The sequence below is a fragment of the Aphis gossypii genome, chromosome 2 (genome assembly GCF_020184175.1).
Source record: "Aphis gossypii isolate Hap1 chromosome 2, ASM2018417v2, whole genome shotgun sequence".
In the NCBI taxonomy this organism is placed as follows: domain Eukaryota; kingdom Metazoa; phylum Arthropoda; class Insecta; order Hemiptera; family Aphididae; genus Aphis; species Aphis gossypii.
Genome location: NC_065531.1, coordinates 83,189,051 through 83,207,580, shown reverse-complemented (window position 1 = coordinate 83,207,580; position 18,530 = coordinate 83,189,051). Strand labels below are relative to the sequence as shown.

The following is an 18,530-nucleotide window of genomic DNA, read 5'->3' as shown; positions in this document are numbered from 1 at the left end:
TTTATAATATTAACAATATGGTTTAAATTTTCATAATTTAAGCTTAAATTATTGATTGGTTTTTTTATATAAAAGAAAAGTAAAAATAAACATTACATTTTTATAAATGTACTCATAAAAATAAATTCTCAATTAATCACAAATATTCAAACAACTTTTAAAATTATCAGTATCTAGATCTTAAAATAAATAATGAGAATAAAATTGACAACATTTATGAATTAGCAAAATTTACCATAAAATGAACATATATAGAATATTAATAATAATGATAAATTTAACTTGACTAAGTACATAAAATACTAAATAGACATTTAAATCTCCATTCAACATCAAAGTTAGTGTCATGAATGAATAAAGAACAATAAATATAATAATATGTAAATAGAAATCAGAAAATACATGTAATTAATGAACACCAGCTATTCCCTTCACAGCAATGTTACTGGCATTTTCTCGTTTCACATTCCTTCTCCTTGCTGGATGATCTCTGTTGTATTGCACATAGCGATCGAGATCAATAGTATACATGATACCACAAATAAGTACATCAAATTTTGTGAGATTGAGCTTGTAGCGATGTTCAATTTCTTGAGAAGTTCTCTTATCATATTGCCACCAGCCTAAAATATTTAAAATAGAAAATTAGTGTACAAATACCAATATCTATGAAAAACAATTTAATAAAATATACCATTTTTGCCTTCATAAAACCATTGGTAACCATCATCAAGTGTTTCTACTTCTTGCCGTTCAAGAATAACAGGGTTTTTGTCAAAATCGTTAGGTATATGCTGACGACACATTGGACACCTGCGAGCCTGTCGAGCTGCTCCTTTTATGCACAGAAAACAAAAGACATGACCACATGGAGTACGAACAGGGAACATAACTGGTCCCAAACATACAGGACACTCATTAAATTTGCTTTTTGACTCGGCTGGTGTGTCATCTATAATAATTTAATATCTTATAGTTAAGTTTTGATTCACATAAATTCTATAAATGCAGACTAACTATTTTTCTTGGAGTTCTTCAGAATAGATTTTAATTTAATTTCTGAAGTTGAGTCCTCTTTAACAACATCAGCGTTAGAGCTTGTAGGCAAGGCAGAAGCTGAGTCTTCTGGTAATTCAGCTGCGCATAAAAATAATGATATAATAATTAGTACAAAATTAAATATTTATTATAATTATATAGTTAACATAATAGGTTATATATACAACCAATAAATATTATAAATATATGCTAACCATTTTTCTTGGATTTCTTCGAAGTAGTTTTTTTTTTTGGTTTGGGTGTTGGCTCATCATCAGACTTTGTTTCCAAGTTAGAATCAGCAGACAAGTGAGATCCGTTTGACGATTCAGCTGTATAGAACGATTCATAAGTATACAAAAACAGGAGATCATTACAGGATTTTTTGACGACAATTAAAAAAATTGAATTACTAGGAAGTTTAAAATATTATAATTTACATCTGCATGATATCAAAAATAATCATGGACAAACTAATAAATTATTATAACATCTAAAATAATTAAAATAAATCTTACAATCGTGTCCATTCTCGTCGGATGAATTTTCGTCGTCCGCTATCTCGTCCTCGAGACGTTTCTGAGACGCGGCCATGTCTCAGAAACTGCTAAGTTTAATCGTTTAATGTACTCGACGCACGCTGCACGCGTCAACTTAACTAGTAACCAACGAGCACTGAGCCACTGGCACGGTTTTGTCAGTTGTTTACTGCTCCCAAATCGATAAAGCAGAACGTCAAATTGTCAACAAAACTACACAGTACACGGACAATATTATAGAAAGTAGAAACCGTTTGTGTATTGCATGTGATAACGATAAACAACCGCAACCGTGTGTGTGTGTGGACGATGGGTGTGTCGTCGGTGTTGCGCGTTGTTCACCGTTAGAGGACGCTGGAGTCAACTACCTGTCGCTCTGTCGATTCCCGCGCACGGTATAGATTTAAATCTACATTATTATAATATTCTATTGACTATTTTATGGTTATATGAGTTATATGACGGGTTAGGTAATTTCGTAATTCGTAGTTATAGAAAACGTATTTCATGTTAAGTCGTAAACACATGAGTATTTATTTCATTATTAATTATATACCAAATACCAATAAAATAAACTGTTTCCAAATTGTTCGATATTATAATTATATTATTATTATTATTATTATTATTGTTAAAAAGTAGGGATTGGATTTTAAAGCATATGCTTATTTTTTTATCCTTGAGATAGAAATCTAATCTGTATACATAAAATCGTTTCACGTCATTCTGATTCCAAATAAACCGATTTATTTTTGCTTTTTTCGGCTATATTTTTATGTAAATGCTTTTTTCAGTTATTTCAGTTGTAGAATTTTTATATGTTTATTATGCTACTATAATAATAATAATAAAAATTGAATTAATAAGAAATGTAAAACCCAGAATGCGGAATAAATGTTTATATTAGATTATTATTGTTTTCGTTATCGGATTGTCTATTAAATGTATTAAACTATTTAAACGTATAGATTGTCGATCTTACATATAGCTTTCAGTACCTATACGGTTAGTATACCTTTAACATCGTTGTGGACCAATTCAATATTTAAGATTTAGTGTTGTAATTTTAAACCTTTTGTACGAAGACGTATGCACCGATCACTTCAGCAGATGTAGAGAGTTCGTTTTCTATGTTAAATTTTAAATATTATGTCGAACAATAGAGTCAGTTTCACAACTGAAAATCAAGGAACATACGTGGTAGTTAATTCTTTTTTTAATTTAAATTAATTTTTTTAAATATTTTTATTAATTTTTATAACTAGTTCATGTTAATTTTTGGCTATCCCTTTTTGCTAAAAATAAATATACTTCTCTTTTGCTTTTTTAGTTGCTTATTATGCTTTTAAATCCAAGCTCTATTAATAAGTATTAACATTTAAAACATAAGATAACGTGTTTTAACTGGGAGCTCCATTATCTATTTGGTAAAGACTGCAGGGGCCAATCTGGAAAATTCAAATTTCCCGATAGGCCTATCCACCCCTGTCATTGAGTCATTGATAGTAAATGAAGGACATTTTTTCTGTCTTAGAGTAAAGATGCAATGTATTGATTTGTATTCTTTATTTTCACATCTCATTCGTTGTACCATTTTCGAAGAGAACTAGATGTTTTCGGTTAGGAAAAGGTAAATTAGGAATTAGTATCGGTATCGTGACTTTTAGCTATTATTGATTTTTCATCGGAAAAATCACTAGTAAATGTGTTAGGTTGAGTGGGTTGGTCGGGTATGAAAATATTGAATAATAAATGGAAGCTGTGATACCTTGGAGAACCCTCGGATTTATTTGTTTTGGTAAAAATATGAATGAGCCGTAGTGTACTGAGAAAAAACAATTTTCCTAGTACGATTTAAAAATTAGTTTTAGTTAAAACTTCAATAAAGCATTATAATCTTAAAAGCAGATGGCTTGTGTGCTAGATGCTGTTTAATTCTTGAGAAATGTCTAAGAACTAAGAAGACAAGTAATACAGTAATGTTTTTCTTTTAAGGAAAAACTAATTATAGGAAAATTATTTATAATAATAATAATATATACATTTTAAGTTCTCACAAATATTTTTAAACTGTAACAAAATAATTAAAATTGTTATATTATTATTTGTCATTTGAATATTCTATTTCGTCAAAATTTGAATTTAAATGTATTGTTTCCAAAAATACAAATCTGATACAGCAAATTTTTGGATCTAAACCAAAAAAGATAGATTGAAGTTGCAGATTGAAGCGTTTTTTCTATCTTTTCTAAAAAGTAGTTTCAGAACAGGTCATTGCAAAATCAATAATTTCATTGTTCCTAGCTCCTCCATGAATCTAAAATTGAATGTAAAAATATAATTATATAAATATAGTTTATGCATAGATATCATAAATAAATTACTTGTTGTTCATTTCTGCTAAATATGAGGTTATGAGTTTATGACAGTACCTACCTAATTATACTTTTAATAATCTTTGTGTTTTTGATTGATAAACCAATACAGCCTTAGTGTGAGGTAGTATCCGATCTCGACGAAAGACAGAACACTACAACCAAGAAAAAATGACGCCGTACCTCCTAGAGACACTGAAATATTTATTGCAAGTATACATTATCGTAATATATGAAAAAAATTTTTTAACTACGAATATAAATAAAGATTTCATTGCATTTATAATAATTAATGGTATACATTTATGTACAATTTATTGTGTAAGTGTTAGTGTTTATTTGTGAATTTTAATAATTGTATAAATATTGTATACCAGTAGATTTATTATTCAATTGTATTGCACTAGCTGTGGATTAGGCCTTGGCGGCCCTGCAATAATTTATGATTATTCGTCATATTTTATTAGACAAAATGGAACGTGTTAAGACGACCACGACGTAACCTACTGTAGATCGCAGATATATTATACACGTCTTCATTATTAGCTGTAGGTATTATATTTATTTTATGCTAAAAGCTATATTTTTATGAAACTATAATAAAATTTGACAAATGGCTTAATATTTTATTTATACTCGTTAAAATTGTTTACGGTGTGCTTGAAATCATATACATTTTTTTTTTTACAACAAAACGGTTTTCTACTGTAGCTGCATGTACGTGTAGCTATAATCTATATAATATTATTTTATATGGATTCACTTAAGGTACGTATACCATTTCAAATATTAGGTACAATATTATACTTAGGTACCCGTATTATATTATTAACATCCATCTCTTCAATATTATTATAGTTAGTCCAGTCATTTAAGCTTCAAAAAAGGTGTTTTTAGAAATTAAATCGGAAAGTTTTGAAACTTTGCAGAAAGGTTGGTTGTAGGATCCTTGTTAACCAGAAAAAAGTCGCAATCGCTCTGAGGTCCGGGAGTGTCCGCCATCTTGGATTTGATATGCAATTGTTTAGTGTTTTTAAATTATTTTTAAAAATATTCATTTTGTCATTTTTTTTTTTGAGTTTTACCGAGATATACACTTCATACTGATACACACAAAATACGCAATACGTATATTTTAAACGATCAATTACCGACGGATTCATGTCCACTGGGCACCGGCATATAAAACAATTTAGTGGAAGTGGATTTATATAATATGAAATCCCCCGCGCTGGGAAATTGTTATCGGCACGGTCTCTCTGCATCGTGTAACGGAATCGAGCAGACAAGCAAAGAAAATGTTTTATGTCTTTCATTATTGCATGCAACATAGTACAAATTAAAAGTAGTATTTATATTATTATTATTTTATAATATTTTGTATCATAACCATTTAAATATGATATATTAAATTATTATAATACATCGCAGTGACTGCACACTGCACACCTAACAATTACAGTATAATACAGTAATTGCAATTAGACCATGGTCTAAAAGTCGGTGGTAATAAGTTCGGTTTGAAATGTCCAAATATAAAATTATTATTTTTAAATCACTAGTTTTAAAAATACAATGGAAATTTACTATGCGCATGGGCTTATCAATGTGGTAGATGGTATTTATTATAGTTTAATTAAACTTTTGTGCCTGTAAACACCACAACTTGTCGAAATAATCCTTCAATTTAAAACTTCAAGGGGGTTTCCGATGGAAAATTGAATATCCTTAGTGCATTATAGAGGTCAAAAGTAAGAAGTTTTCAACAGTAGGTTAGGTTAATAATAATATATTAATATAATAATATTATACATTATACTTATCGAATTTACGACTTTTGTTGAGTGTGTTTAAAGTGATGAATATTTCTACGCAAGTTGCTAGTTTGTTTTAGTCTTTCATTATTACAGATTGGATTTTCTTGTTATTAAATTTCAATTATTAAAATGTTTCAAAGTAAAAAACAAAACATTGATACTAAACGAGATTGGTTAAACAAAAACAAGTTTTAATAAATTTCATACCAATTCATTTATATTAAATATTTTAAAATTGAATATACTTTTTTTTCATTAAAATTAAATTTAGTAAGACATTTTGTAATTATAATTTGTCTACATTACAATTATAATTTATCTATATCTATAGGAATTTCTAATTTTATAAAATGGCCATGGGCTGGTTGAAATACTTCCGTGAGTCACAGGTTGGGTCTGAATAGACTGTGTACTATGTATGTACCAAGTTCCTATCCTTTTATGATTTTGTTAATACATATTATAAAATATTACGTACTTTATTCATACATGTTCAGTTCAGATAAATTGTTTAAACTGAAAAACTGAAAATGAATTCATTGTGAAAATTACAATTTGTTCAAAATTAAGTTATTACTTAGGTAATAATATTTTCCAATATTATACTAATTATACTATGTCGTTTTATTGAGAAATAGTCTGTAACAATACGAGTATTATACACATTTTTTATTTATAAATATATAATCATGAAAATATAGTCTATTTTAACTTATGAAGTTTAAATTTGTTTGAGGACTTTTTATTCTTATTAATGAAGTATAAACATTTAAATAATCGTATCATTTTATAGATGTTTTTCAATACATATATATATATATATATTGGCAATTGTGAATTAGATTCTTGTATAATAAAATGCTGATTATAAGAGAGTAATAATGACAATTTTGAAAAGTGCCTTTTTAATTCTAATACTATATTGATAATAATTTTTATAAGTAGCAAGTTTAGTTTGATAAAATATAGTTGTATAATGTATTGCATTCAAACCGTGCACATTTTTCTTTGACGCTAACGTAATACCTGAGAATAGTCGTGATAGTTATTATTCTCTAAATTCAAGTGATCATAATTCATGATCGCTATAATGGGAATAAATCGATCGACCTATGTAAATGGCAAATTTATAGCTGAGCGTGTGTAGTATCTATATAATACGTATAAGCATTGTATTTAAATGTTTTGTTTCTCAACAGTTTAATGCTCCCGGAGTATAGAATACCTCCTAAGACACGATACACACACACAAAATGTCTACATAATATACCTACTATTATGTATTTTATGTATAAAAACGTATTACAATTGATATTCCAATAATACAGTTATAAAATGTTAACTACCCGTGTAATCGATGCAATAATGCGATTATGTGCGACTATCGGAATAATTTGTCCTGTTACGTTTCCCGAGTATAACTTACAAAAACCATATACGGCATAAAACATACAATCTACACACTACACATATACATTCATATGCTATATAGGTATATGTAATATAATAATATATATTGCATAATATAATATGTACTATAAATATATAATACATTGAAAATGTAGGTACCATTAGGTCTACGTGTGTTGTTGTATACCCTAATTTCCTCGTAAAATTAAATGAATTATCTTTTTTAGTATTTGCTGTTTTTTATATAAATAAATAAATTATTAATTTAGATGATGTATTAAAAGCCGTTTTTTTATGTAAAATAATTTATGTGACAAAATATAGTGTAAATACTATAATATAGTAAAACGATGGGTGGTTAATTGAAGTCGATATTGTGTTCAATGTTAAGGGATAGCGAAATATTAATTTCAAAAAGTAATTTTAATTATTATGGATTGTGTCATTGATATCAAAATGTTAACATTTATTAAAAAATAAAAAAAAATGTATAATGTATAAAGGTAGAAAGAAACAAAATAATTTAAGAATTACCAAGTAAATTAAAATTACCAATTGATTTTATAATTTAATCGTTGTGTCATGTTTAGTTCTATAAACTACATAAATAATAACAACATTATTTTCCATGACTATGTAATTAGAAACATGTTTATATGTATAGATAGGTACTGTACCACTATAGTAAATCTCAAGACAACTTTGACAGTAACATATTTTGTACTTATCACGACTAAGTAATAATTATAAATGAATATTAATAATAAATATATACCTACGTACAAATATCAAATACGTATTTATACATTTTGTTTGATTGTATTAATTGGATAATGCAATGAATGAATATTTTAAAATAAATACCAGTACTATTATTAATTATTATTTTTAAAAATTGTTTTTTATTATTATACCTATGTTAGTTTATTTATTATCGTCACTGTTTGTTCATTGGAAATCTACGATGTTAAAAAAAAAAAAAAATAGAAATAAGTTAACCAGATAATACAATAATACCTACATCTAATACGATGTTTAATATAGGTACCATGTGTCTTTGTATTGTCAATATTGTGTTTATTGTAGATATAACTGATATAAGAGGTGAACGGTATGTTCATGAATGAATTGCGTGTAGTGATGGTCCAAGGTGATAACGATAGAGATCATGAGTTTTGAAAAACAATAAACTCACACACAAGTGTACTTAGTACTTACCCAATAAATCTTCAAAGCTGTAGATGACGTCGCGGCGCAATCGTGTCTTACTATACTTGTCAATTGCCCAACGGTAAATGATGTTGTCCTTTGAAGCTGGATACGCCCTGTCATATTTTATAATATAACAACGGGAATAGTAATGTTATATGAGAAAATAGGTTCGTGGCTTAAATTAATTTTAATTTTATTTGAACACGTCCAATACGTGTTTAAGCGTGTTACCATGTCCTTATTGCATCTCTGTCCAAAAACAGTTTAACTTCTTCGCACTGCATCTGACAATTGCATTCGATTGGCGTCCCATCATTTTTTTCTAATGTCATCAACATTTTGCTATGATTTGACAAACAATAAAGACCTTTGATGTTGCAAACTTGCATTTTACCTAAATCATAATACTTCCTATAGAAGTTTTTTTTTTTAATTTGTATTATTTAATTAGAAGATAAAAGTTAAGTTTATCTTATTTAAAAGACAAAATTCTTCTATTAAATCGAATAATATTAATAAAAAAGGGTAGTCAAGTGGATAAAATTCTGCTGTGTATTAAGTATCGAACGAATCTTACTACCTACGCTTTAATTATTTTTGATTTCATAAAAATTTAAACTTAAAATAAAACTGTTTTAATTGACCAACGGTCAGCTTCTTTTATAATTATCATAAGCCTGCAAACTTATGGAAAATCTTTTACTAAATTTTTAACTCTTAGCTACTTGTACAACATTTTTTTATAAATTTTTATCTAAAAAATAATTTGTAAATATTTATGATTTTGACGAATTTTGTCAATATTTGATCTTCAAACGCCAATAAAAAAAATTGTGGCTATGTATTTTCATACATTTCGAATCACAATAAGACTAACACGTGAGAAATGTTGTATTCAATTTCCAATACAACAATTTTTGAGAATTAAATTATGTAAAGAAAATGCCTATCTATATAACTGCTGTATATTTCAAGTATCTACGACTTATTATCTATCATAGACAATTATCTATGACATATTTTTTTATACTAACAAATATTTAAAATCGTTTAACAATAAATGGTTAACATTACACGATTTTGTAAAAATTTGAAGTTTAAACACATATATAAAAACAACTTATAAGAAACCCTGTATTAAATTTTCAAGTTTTTTTGGGCAGCCAAAATTTTTTTATAAACATTTTTGTTTTTCCGTCACTTTTTTGTGGTCTTTCCCGACGCTTATAAAAACTTTTTACTTTTGACCTTTATAATGCACCAAGGATATCCAGTTTGCCACTGGAAGCCACCTCTGTAGTTTTAAATTTTTTTATTTTTTTAATTTTTATATTTCTTGTAGTTTTAAATTGAAGAATTAATTTCAACAAGTTATGGTGTACAGACTCACATAAAAATACACACACTTCATTGTAGAATCAATACATTCCTCACTCCGTTCACTATTTAAAATGGTTGAGCCTTAAATACTAAATTTCTTATATTATGTTTAATTTATAACAATATTGCACAGGATTTGGTATTTAAATACAATATTGGTATATTTGTTGCTTGTAATAGTATTTGAGTAAATGTCTGTGTATTGAATTGAATTATTTTCATTTTATATCAATTATAAAATATATAATATGTACCTACCTGGGTATGGATAAAAATGTGGAGTACATTTGCACAACTTCAAAGCCAGATTTCTTCTACATATCATCCTACATACGTTATAACTGTAAACGGGTATTGTGTTATCCATTGGTTCGTCCATGAAACGACATTGACGTTGCGACGGACTTAGTCGTCTCAATTCAGGAGCTGATATCATCTCCCAAAACGTGAACGTCGTATCTCGTTCCATACCCTCTTGCACCTCGTAATATTTGTCTACTATATTTGGTACTTCTTTTGAATAATGAACGTAATACTGTAACACATATGGTAATAAATAATAATTTATTTTTGGTATTTATTAATACTAATTTCCTATTGGTGAAATTTTTATTATTTTACAATTTATAGACTACATACAGAGCAATTTAAAGCGAGTCATTATATTATACTCTGCATTTGTATAATATGTTAACTGTATAGGTACCTAGTATATTAGATTATACTAAATATTAAATGCAGTATATATTGTAATAAATTACTATTGATTCTGCCTTATAAAATAAAATTACATTAATTATGTTTAGAAAATAGATTATATAAAAAAAATTATGTATGATAAGTTTTTTTAAATAAATAATTACCAGTGGCATGCAAGTATGCAACTATATTTACTTAATAACTTTAATAACTTACTATAAAGTATATAAACTATAAATCCATTAATGTTGTACAATGTTTTTTTTATAATTACCAAAATACTTCGAGGTAGGTTTTCTGCTTTTGCGTAACATAATGAGTTGAGAAAGTTGCACAATGGTATCGGATAGTTAGAATTTATGTTTTGCAGTTCGCTACTATAATTGTAAAGATATAGATAATATAATATTTAGCAAATAATAGATATATGACGTAGGTAAATAATTTAATACATGTCACATGCAGTATTAATTATTATAGTTTTAATAAAAAGGATTAAAAAAGACACTGGTGTTTATATTATCATCATAGCTAAATTATTTTATTTAAAAACAATATTATGATTTTCAATACTTAATCACAAGAATAATTAAAAAATAAATTGCTGAAATGTATATATAAAGATTAAAGATATTATTTAGAATTTAGATGATAACTTACTTGGGTGTTAAATAATCAGTTATTATACCACTGAAAGTGTAACAGATGCCCATTTCAGTTAATACTGGTTGATAAGTAATATTTTTATAGTCAGTGCTGAATATTGTAGTATTAAAACGAGGTTCAGCATGTACCTGTTCGATAATAATAGAAAAATAAAAATATATTTTGATTAGGTAATAAACAAATACACATTTTAATCTCTATACTGCAATGTGAATTAATTTATAAAAATCATCTTAATACTATTTTTTATTTGAAATACCTAAGACTTAAAAATTTAACACAATATTTTACGAGTTTTCTTATAGAAATTATGAAATATTGAAAATACAAAGTCAATATTTTTTTTGATAATTGTTTGAAATTCAAATTTAATAATTTAATAATGAATTTTTCTAACATAAAATAATGAAATTTTGTGGTAACTAAAAATCTATAAGTTAAAATGACTTAAGACTTTTAACAAATCGCATATATTATTGTTTTCTATTATTAAAATAATTTTAGAAGTACTCAGACTATTTTAACTATTTTTGTTCAATTTAATTCTTACCTATTTACGGTATGTTAGTATCAATTTATAAGTTTTATACAGCAAAAATTTATTCAATCTATCTTATTTGTGAAAAGCAATAATAATATAAACTATTATTACCACTCATAATACCCTTTATTTAAAATCATTTTTTTTGTATCAATAGTTTATTATCGAATTAAAATTAAACACATTCATTAAAAATATTTACTAAATATCAATTTTATTTTTAATTTTATGAGTAATGATTATGCTATTTTTTTGAGATTTATATTAACTGAATTGATAGCTTTAAGTCAATGTATAACTGATAACTAAGGCTAAGATTTTAAAGCATATAATATGCTTCTGTTTTTATATATGAAATACAATTCAAATTTTTGTACATAAATTCGTTTTACGTCATTCTAATTCCACATAAACCAATTTATTTTTGCTTTTTTCTATGTAAATGCTTTTTTTCAATTATTCCAGCTGTGAATTTTTATATGTTTATTATGTTAACTATAGCAATAATAAAAAATTGAATTAATAAGAAACGTAAAAACCCAGAATGCAGATATTGGATAATTATTGTTTTTGTTATCAGATTGTTTATCAAATGTATTAAACGTATTATAGATTGTTGATCTATATATATATATATAGCCTGCAGTACCTATAAGGCCAGTATGCCTATAACATCGTTATCGACCATTTCAAAATTTAAGATTTAGTGTTATAATTTGAAACTTCTTGTATGAAGTATGCACCGATCACTTCAGTGGATGTAGATAGTTTGTTTTCTATGTTAAATGTTAAATATTCTGTCGAACACTAGAGTCAGTTTCACTACGGAAATATACGGTAGTTAATTCTTTTTTAATTTAAATTAATTTTCAAAAACATTTTTTTTTAAATTTTTATAACTAGTTCATGTTAATTTTTGGTCATCCTTCCCCCCCCTTTTTTTTTGAAAATAAATATGCTTTTTTTTGTTTTTTAAAACAATCGTATGCTTTTTTAGTTTCTTATTATGCTTTAAAATCTGAGTCCTAGTAATAACAATTATAATAATACGTTCAAAACTATTAATATATATTTTTTTATGAAGTGCTTAAAATCTTAAAATTTTTAATGATTTGATTAACGTTATAATAAACTGATTTTATCTCAGTTGTTTTTTCTTAATTCTGTGATATAAAATTGATTTTATACTTAAAACTGTTATACTTAACTATTCTTAATTGAGATGTACCTAAGCGAATCGATCAGTCTAATACTCAATCCCCGTATTTTTATATTTTTTAACTTTAATTTAATAAGTTTTTATTATTTTTAATGATAATTACATGTTAACATTAAATAACATTTATAATGAAGTATTTATTTTAAAACTTTGTTAAAACAAACAAAAAAAATCAAATTTCAACAATACCTTTATAACTAAGTCGATAATGTCAACATTAATTAATGCAGAATTATTGACAAAAGGCGCTATATTGTCTAAGTTTTCATAAGTTATGTTTGCAACGTTTTTCACAAAATCCATATAGTAATCAAATTTTTTACCAGAACTTACTTTCCATTTACTAAATAAAACAATATCACAAATTAGAAAATTATAACATTTTCAAAACATATGTGGAGATATCTCCACCTACCGTTGTACATAGTCTTTAGCAAATTCTGTGTTCACGGGGTCTACATAACAGAATGTAGTACTCGGAAACCGGAGATACCAAAATCGATAATCTTTTTGTACTGTTACAACAGTAGGATTTGTATTGTATCGTATCCAACTGTTATGCATCACATTATAAGATCCGTAAATTGCTAATATTTCACACAGAACCCAAATAAGTCTGTAAAATGATTTAGTATATTTTCGGTACATGTTTATAAATTAAATAATGTTTAAATTAGATTAATACCTATGTAGTATATACCAATAATATATTTATTTGTTTGTGTTAATACATATTTATATTGTATAAATATAAATAAAAGATGACGATATACTTGTATATTACATATGTTTTTGAAAAAGTTATATTATTTATATTGTAATAATTCTTAAGCTATTTTGTTAAGTCCTATTATTTGTACTACTTACATTTCTATAAAATGTCTGTTGGATAGGCCAATATGGCGTATACCATGCAGGGTAGTCGTCTCGGAGAACTCCTTAAGGTATAACAAACCGGACCTGAGAGGTCCCCACCAAACATTTATTTGTTTATTGTTTCTATTTTTTCTTTGTGTAGTATAATGCATGTTTGTCGTGTGACAGTATCAACGGACTGATGACATAGAAATTCGCATTTTTCCCACATCGCCATTGTCACGAAAGCGACCACTAATGGATGATACGCCGCCAGTTTTTTTAGATCTATGGCGATATCGTAATGTACGGTACTGTTATATGCTGTTATTATCCTAATGGAAAAATTATTTTTAACTTTTATTTTTATTTTTTTATATAGGTACGCTGAAAGTAAATTAAAGTAAAACTACAAATTATCTTTATAATTCGTAAAATATAATTTTCCGATATTAAAGTTGATATTTTGAATTATAAAATAAATAGATAAGTTTAGAAATATCACTACTTATTTCATAACTGAAATAGCTCAACAGATAAATATAAAAAATGGTAATTTTTGTAGGTACATATTTTATGTATACCTATACATGTATATTATTTATTAGAAAAATTAATTGATTTCTATTTGATTTTATAAACTTATAAATATTATACATAAATGTAAAACTACAGTGCTTATTATACAAACAAATATAATTTAAAAACTTAATTCAAATTATAGTAACCTAACTGAATCACCTTTTTTTTTTAAAAAATATTTTTCAGGATATGTATGAAAACTGAAGAATTCATATTATGTAGTATGACTGTATGGTACGTATAGTTCTAGCAACTCAAACAAAGTTAATAACATACCTGCTTGATACAACTCTTATTAATGTTTTTCAACCATTAATAGATCCTTTGATCCCATCGCTCACCATGGTTATAGAAAAACTTATCTTGAAAAATGTATTTAGAAAAATGTATATCCTTAATCATACCTATATTATAGAGCACCAAAAGTATCGTCAATAATATAAATTAACTTTAATATTGCAAAAATTGATCAATGTTGCAATCCAAGATGACTTACTTAGAGTTTAACAAAAAATAAATAAACGATGTAACCACAGCTTAATAAATTTTGTTCAGGTGAACCAATTATTATAGCTCTCTTCTTTAACGCAAATTAAGCTTAAGATCAAATTCACTTATTTTATATAAGGTGTATAGATTGTAAATAAATTATTAAACAACTTCTCCCTAAAAAAGAAAAACATGGTTTTTTAACCTAAAAATGTCTAGCTTATTATATATAGCTATATACAGCTTATTCATATTTGAACATTTGAAGTAAATGAGTAAAGGTACTTTTATCGCTAATTTTATTATTATTTTATAAAATATAAAAACTATAACATAATAGTCTTTAAAATTATGTTTATTTAGAGCTATACCGCTAAATGTTAAGAAATTATTTGCGGTTTGCTATTTAATAACATTGTAGTTGCTCTTGAGTAATTATTAGTATAGGTTGTTTTTAATACAGGTATAAACAACATTTCATTGATAATCGCCATAAGGAAAAAGAACGTTTAGTTTTCGTCGTCGACTTGTATTATATAACGCGTTGGCTCATATTCGCAAGACTATTTCTATATAGACATGTAAAGTAAGGGGCTACCTATGCATATTATAATATGTTTACAAACGAGAAGACTATATAGTGAATGAGAGAAACCGTTTTCGCCGTCTTTTTAGTTTTGCCCTTAACTAAGAAGCGGCGTCAGCGGGTCGTGAGGATTCCCGTAATTTAATCAGACTCGTTTAAAGTGTACCGAAATACCATGCGATGGCGGTGCATATGAAAGAAGTCGGATCAGATGGTACGTGACGCTCGTTAGGGACTGCCGCCGCCACGGATTGTATATAACGTCGGGCCGCCACTGGCTCCCAGTGATACGCGCGCGGGGGGCCCACTTCATGTTATAACATCATGCATAGGTATATATACCTGTATAAATAATCTGTCGCTACCACCATGCGCCGGTGATGGTCCGAGTCCGTGGGATAGATGTATGACGCATTATAATAAATTATATAAAGTGGATAAATCGGTTTTAACGAATTTTGTCTACTATTATTATTATTATTATTACGCTTATTTGAATCGGATAAGATTAAACAAATTTTTCAATGATACGTCCGATTATATTTTAGTCGGAGGTTTTAAATTTTATCTCATTATTCATCGGTCATCAGAAACGGATAGCGCATACTTATTCCTAACATATATTACTATTGTTGTTGTACACCCATAATATACGAGTGCTTATATTGTGTCCTCGTGTACTCGTAACTCGTAACAGACGTTTTTTGTGCACACGTAAAGTGGTTATTACATACGATTTCGCTTCAGACATATTTCAATATAATGTTACGCGTGTCATTCGATATTTCTGGAATTCATGAACAAACGTTTTCAAAATGTATTAAAAGCTTAGTAAATGACAAACGTATGTTTATTATAGCATAACAATAATTAATATGTGATGCGATCTGTATAAGAATATATCGTTTGCTGTAGGTTAAGTTCAATGTTGATAGTATTTTGTTCTCAGAGATATGATTCATATATTGCAGTGTTGACAGATGATGAGGTAAGGATTTTGGGGCAAATGTCAACGGGACTTTAGTCGTGTCTGTAGAAATTAAAAAAAAAATGTGTTTACTTACGGACCCATAGTTGCTGGGTGGAGAAAGCTCTTGAGATAATAAGGTAAAAAGGCCGGTGATTGTTATCATTTCAGCAGTCTTCCCAAGCTGCTATAGGATCGACCTGCTCGGATCGAGAGCTGATCTCTTTGCCAAGTCGCCGCCGCTGAACGCCGTGCTTGTGTGTGTGCGAGAGAGCAGCTAATTTACGTGCCACGAACTGATGAATAGCTGCTTTTTGTAAAACCAGAACGACCGCGAATTTTACTCTTTTTCACGTGTCGGCAAAACGCGTTTACTATACACAAACCACAAACACACATGTACGCAAAAACCGTTCGCTTTTCCTCGTTTATTATCATCTCTTGGTCCAAGTTGACTTACAATTTTTTTCATGTATTTCGCGTAGTCTGAAACGTAAATTACTTGTTTTATTTATTTATTGGATGTCGGTATAAGGCTCAAAGTAAGCTTATGAGGGCAATATACACAGAATTACTTAAAAAGTTAAATTAAGTTTAACGCCTAGAGTGAAGTCGAATGGCAATAAATCATAAAATGCAATTTAAATGTGCTTATAAACATAACTTCTATTATTTTGAAAAATCGTAGGAAATTAAAATATTATTTTGCGAAAGTATCTTATATTATTTTATATAATTATATTATTTTTATATTTATATTATTTTATATATTTTATTCCATTGTTTATATTATAAAGCTAAGGATGGGTCTTGTTTAAAGTTTTCAATTTTTGGCATTGTCAACTTTTTTTATGTTATAATAATATAATAGATATTCATTTATCCTGTTCTATACTTCTATCCCTTAATGGTCTAAATATTTTAGTACAAAACTGTAAATAAATAGGACATCATATTTAAAAAAAAAAACATTTTTAACAAAATATTAATGGCTGTTAAAACTAACTTTATTCTAAATTTGACATAAATTTTACTAATGCATGTAATCATCATACCAGTAGTATAATTAATAATTTAATACATTAATACCATGATAAATTAATGCAACACTTAATGAGGAAATTGATAAGCTTCATTCTATTGGTCAGTTTAAATCTGTCGTATAAATACTTTATTATAATAATAATTGTGTGTTTACAATTGAAATAATATATTTTGTTAACATTATGAAAATTATGAACATTATATTATGAAATGTAAATTTTAAATATAATTTATTACATTATTTCTTAAATATGTAAAATAAATTTATGTGTTATTCCCATACTATAAAATTATTATTTGAAAGTGTAATAAATACTTGTAATTATGCACAGATTTATATCAACGATTTGCATTTACTAGAAAATTAACAAAAATAGATTTATGTAGTAATTTAAACTACCTGTCAAGTGTTAAAAGTTATTCATAAATTCCCCTTGGTTTAAAATTAAGATTTACATAAAGATGTATACATATCAGCTGATACAGCAATCAATTTTAAATATTAAATATATTTATTATTTTACACTTAAAACTTTTCATATCATTTGTGTAGTATAATTTGATTTCAGAAAATACGATACCAATATTTCATATGTCAGAAAACTATAAATTGTCTTCAAACTGTTGTATTTATACATATTAAGTATAAACAAGTAAAGAAAATCACACTCTATAATCAGATTATAGAGGTTTCTGATTTCTATATTTGATTTATGAGTGAAAATAATTTATAATCAATAGAATTAACTATTACATGTCGCGTCACCAAATAAAATATTTAAATAATGGCATTATTAAAACAGTAAGCGTAATATATTAACTGTATATTATAATGTGATTTAAATACCAATTACATTATACTAAGTAGTAAGTACTGTATAAGATACTATACGGTAAAATAAAAATATGATGTACCTAATAAAACAATAATTATATTATATTATACATTTACTTACCAATACATATTTTATACATTTATTAATTTATTATAATATGAGTCCATGTAAAATAATATTATTACATTTTTTTTTTATAAATAAAATCGACATTACGCTATTTATGCAGAATCATGTTCGCATAAATACAGAATGTTCTTATTCAATCCATCTGA

The 18,530-nt window shown here is 26.7% G+C and overlaps 2 protein-coding genes across 5 annotated transcripts; both read right to left on the bottom strand.

Annotated features, from left to right (window-relative positions):
- Positions 1-86: 86 nt before the first annotated feature.
- LOC114130329 (E3 ubiquitin-protein ligase rnf146-like) lies at positions 87-1,822 on the bottom strand. Its single transcript, XM_027995286.2, has 5 exons — positions 1,557-1,822; positions 1,254-1,370; positions 1,018-1,137; positions 695-952; positions 87-623 (listed from the first exon to the last, which is right to left on the bottom strand). Exons 1-5 carry the CDS (start codon positions 1,630-1,632, stop codon positions 409-411), a joined length of 786 nt encoding a protein of 261 aa, XP_027851087.1. The 5' UTR covers positions 1,633-1,822; the 3' UTR covers positions 87-408.
- A 1,665-nt stretch (positions 1,823-3,487) lies between these two features.
- On the bottom strand, positions 3,488-14,029 carry LOC114131031 (sodium channel protein Nach-like). Of its 4 annotated transcripts, none has more exons than XR_007603885.1 (10): positions 13,764-14,029; positions 13,312-13,512; positions 13,086-13,239; positions 11,131-11,264; positions 10,745-10,847; positions 10,030-10,306; positions 8,623-8,785; positions 8,398-8,504; positions 3,962-4,147; positions 3,488-3,894 (listed from the first exon to the last, which is right to left on the bottom strand). XR_007603885.1 is itself a non-coding variant. In XM_050200344.1 (10 exons), exons 1-9 carry the CDS (start codon positions 13,922-13,924, stop codon positions 4,026-4,028), a joined length of 1,422 nt encoding a protein of 473 aa, XP_050056301.1. In that variant the 5' UTR covers positions 13,925-14,029; the 3' UTR covers positions 3,488-3,894; positions 4,010-4,025. The 4 variants fall into 4 exon arrangements, 3 of the variants coding, with proteins under 3 accessions (XP_050056301.1, XP_050056300.1, XP_050056302.1); XM_050200344.1 differs by having other exon boundaries at positions 4,010-4,147; XM_050200343.1 differs by having other exon boundaries at positions 4,014-4,147.
- Between the last annotated feature and the right edge of the window lie 4,501 nt (positions 14,030-18,530).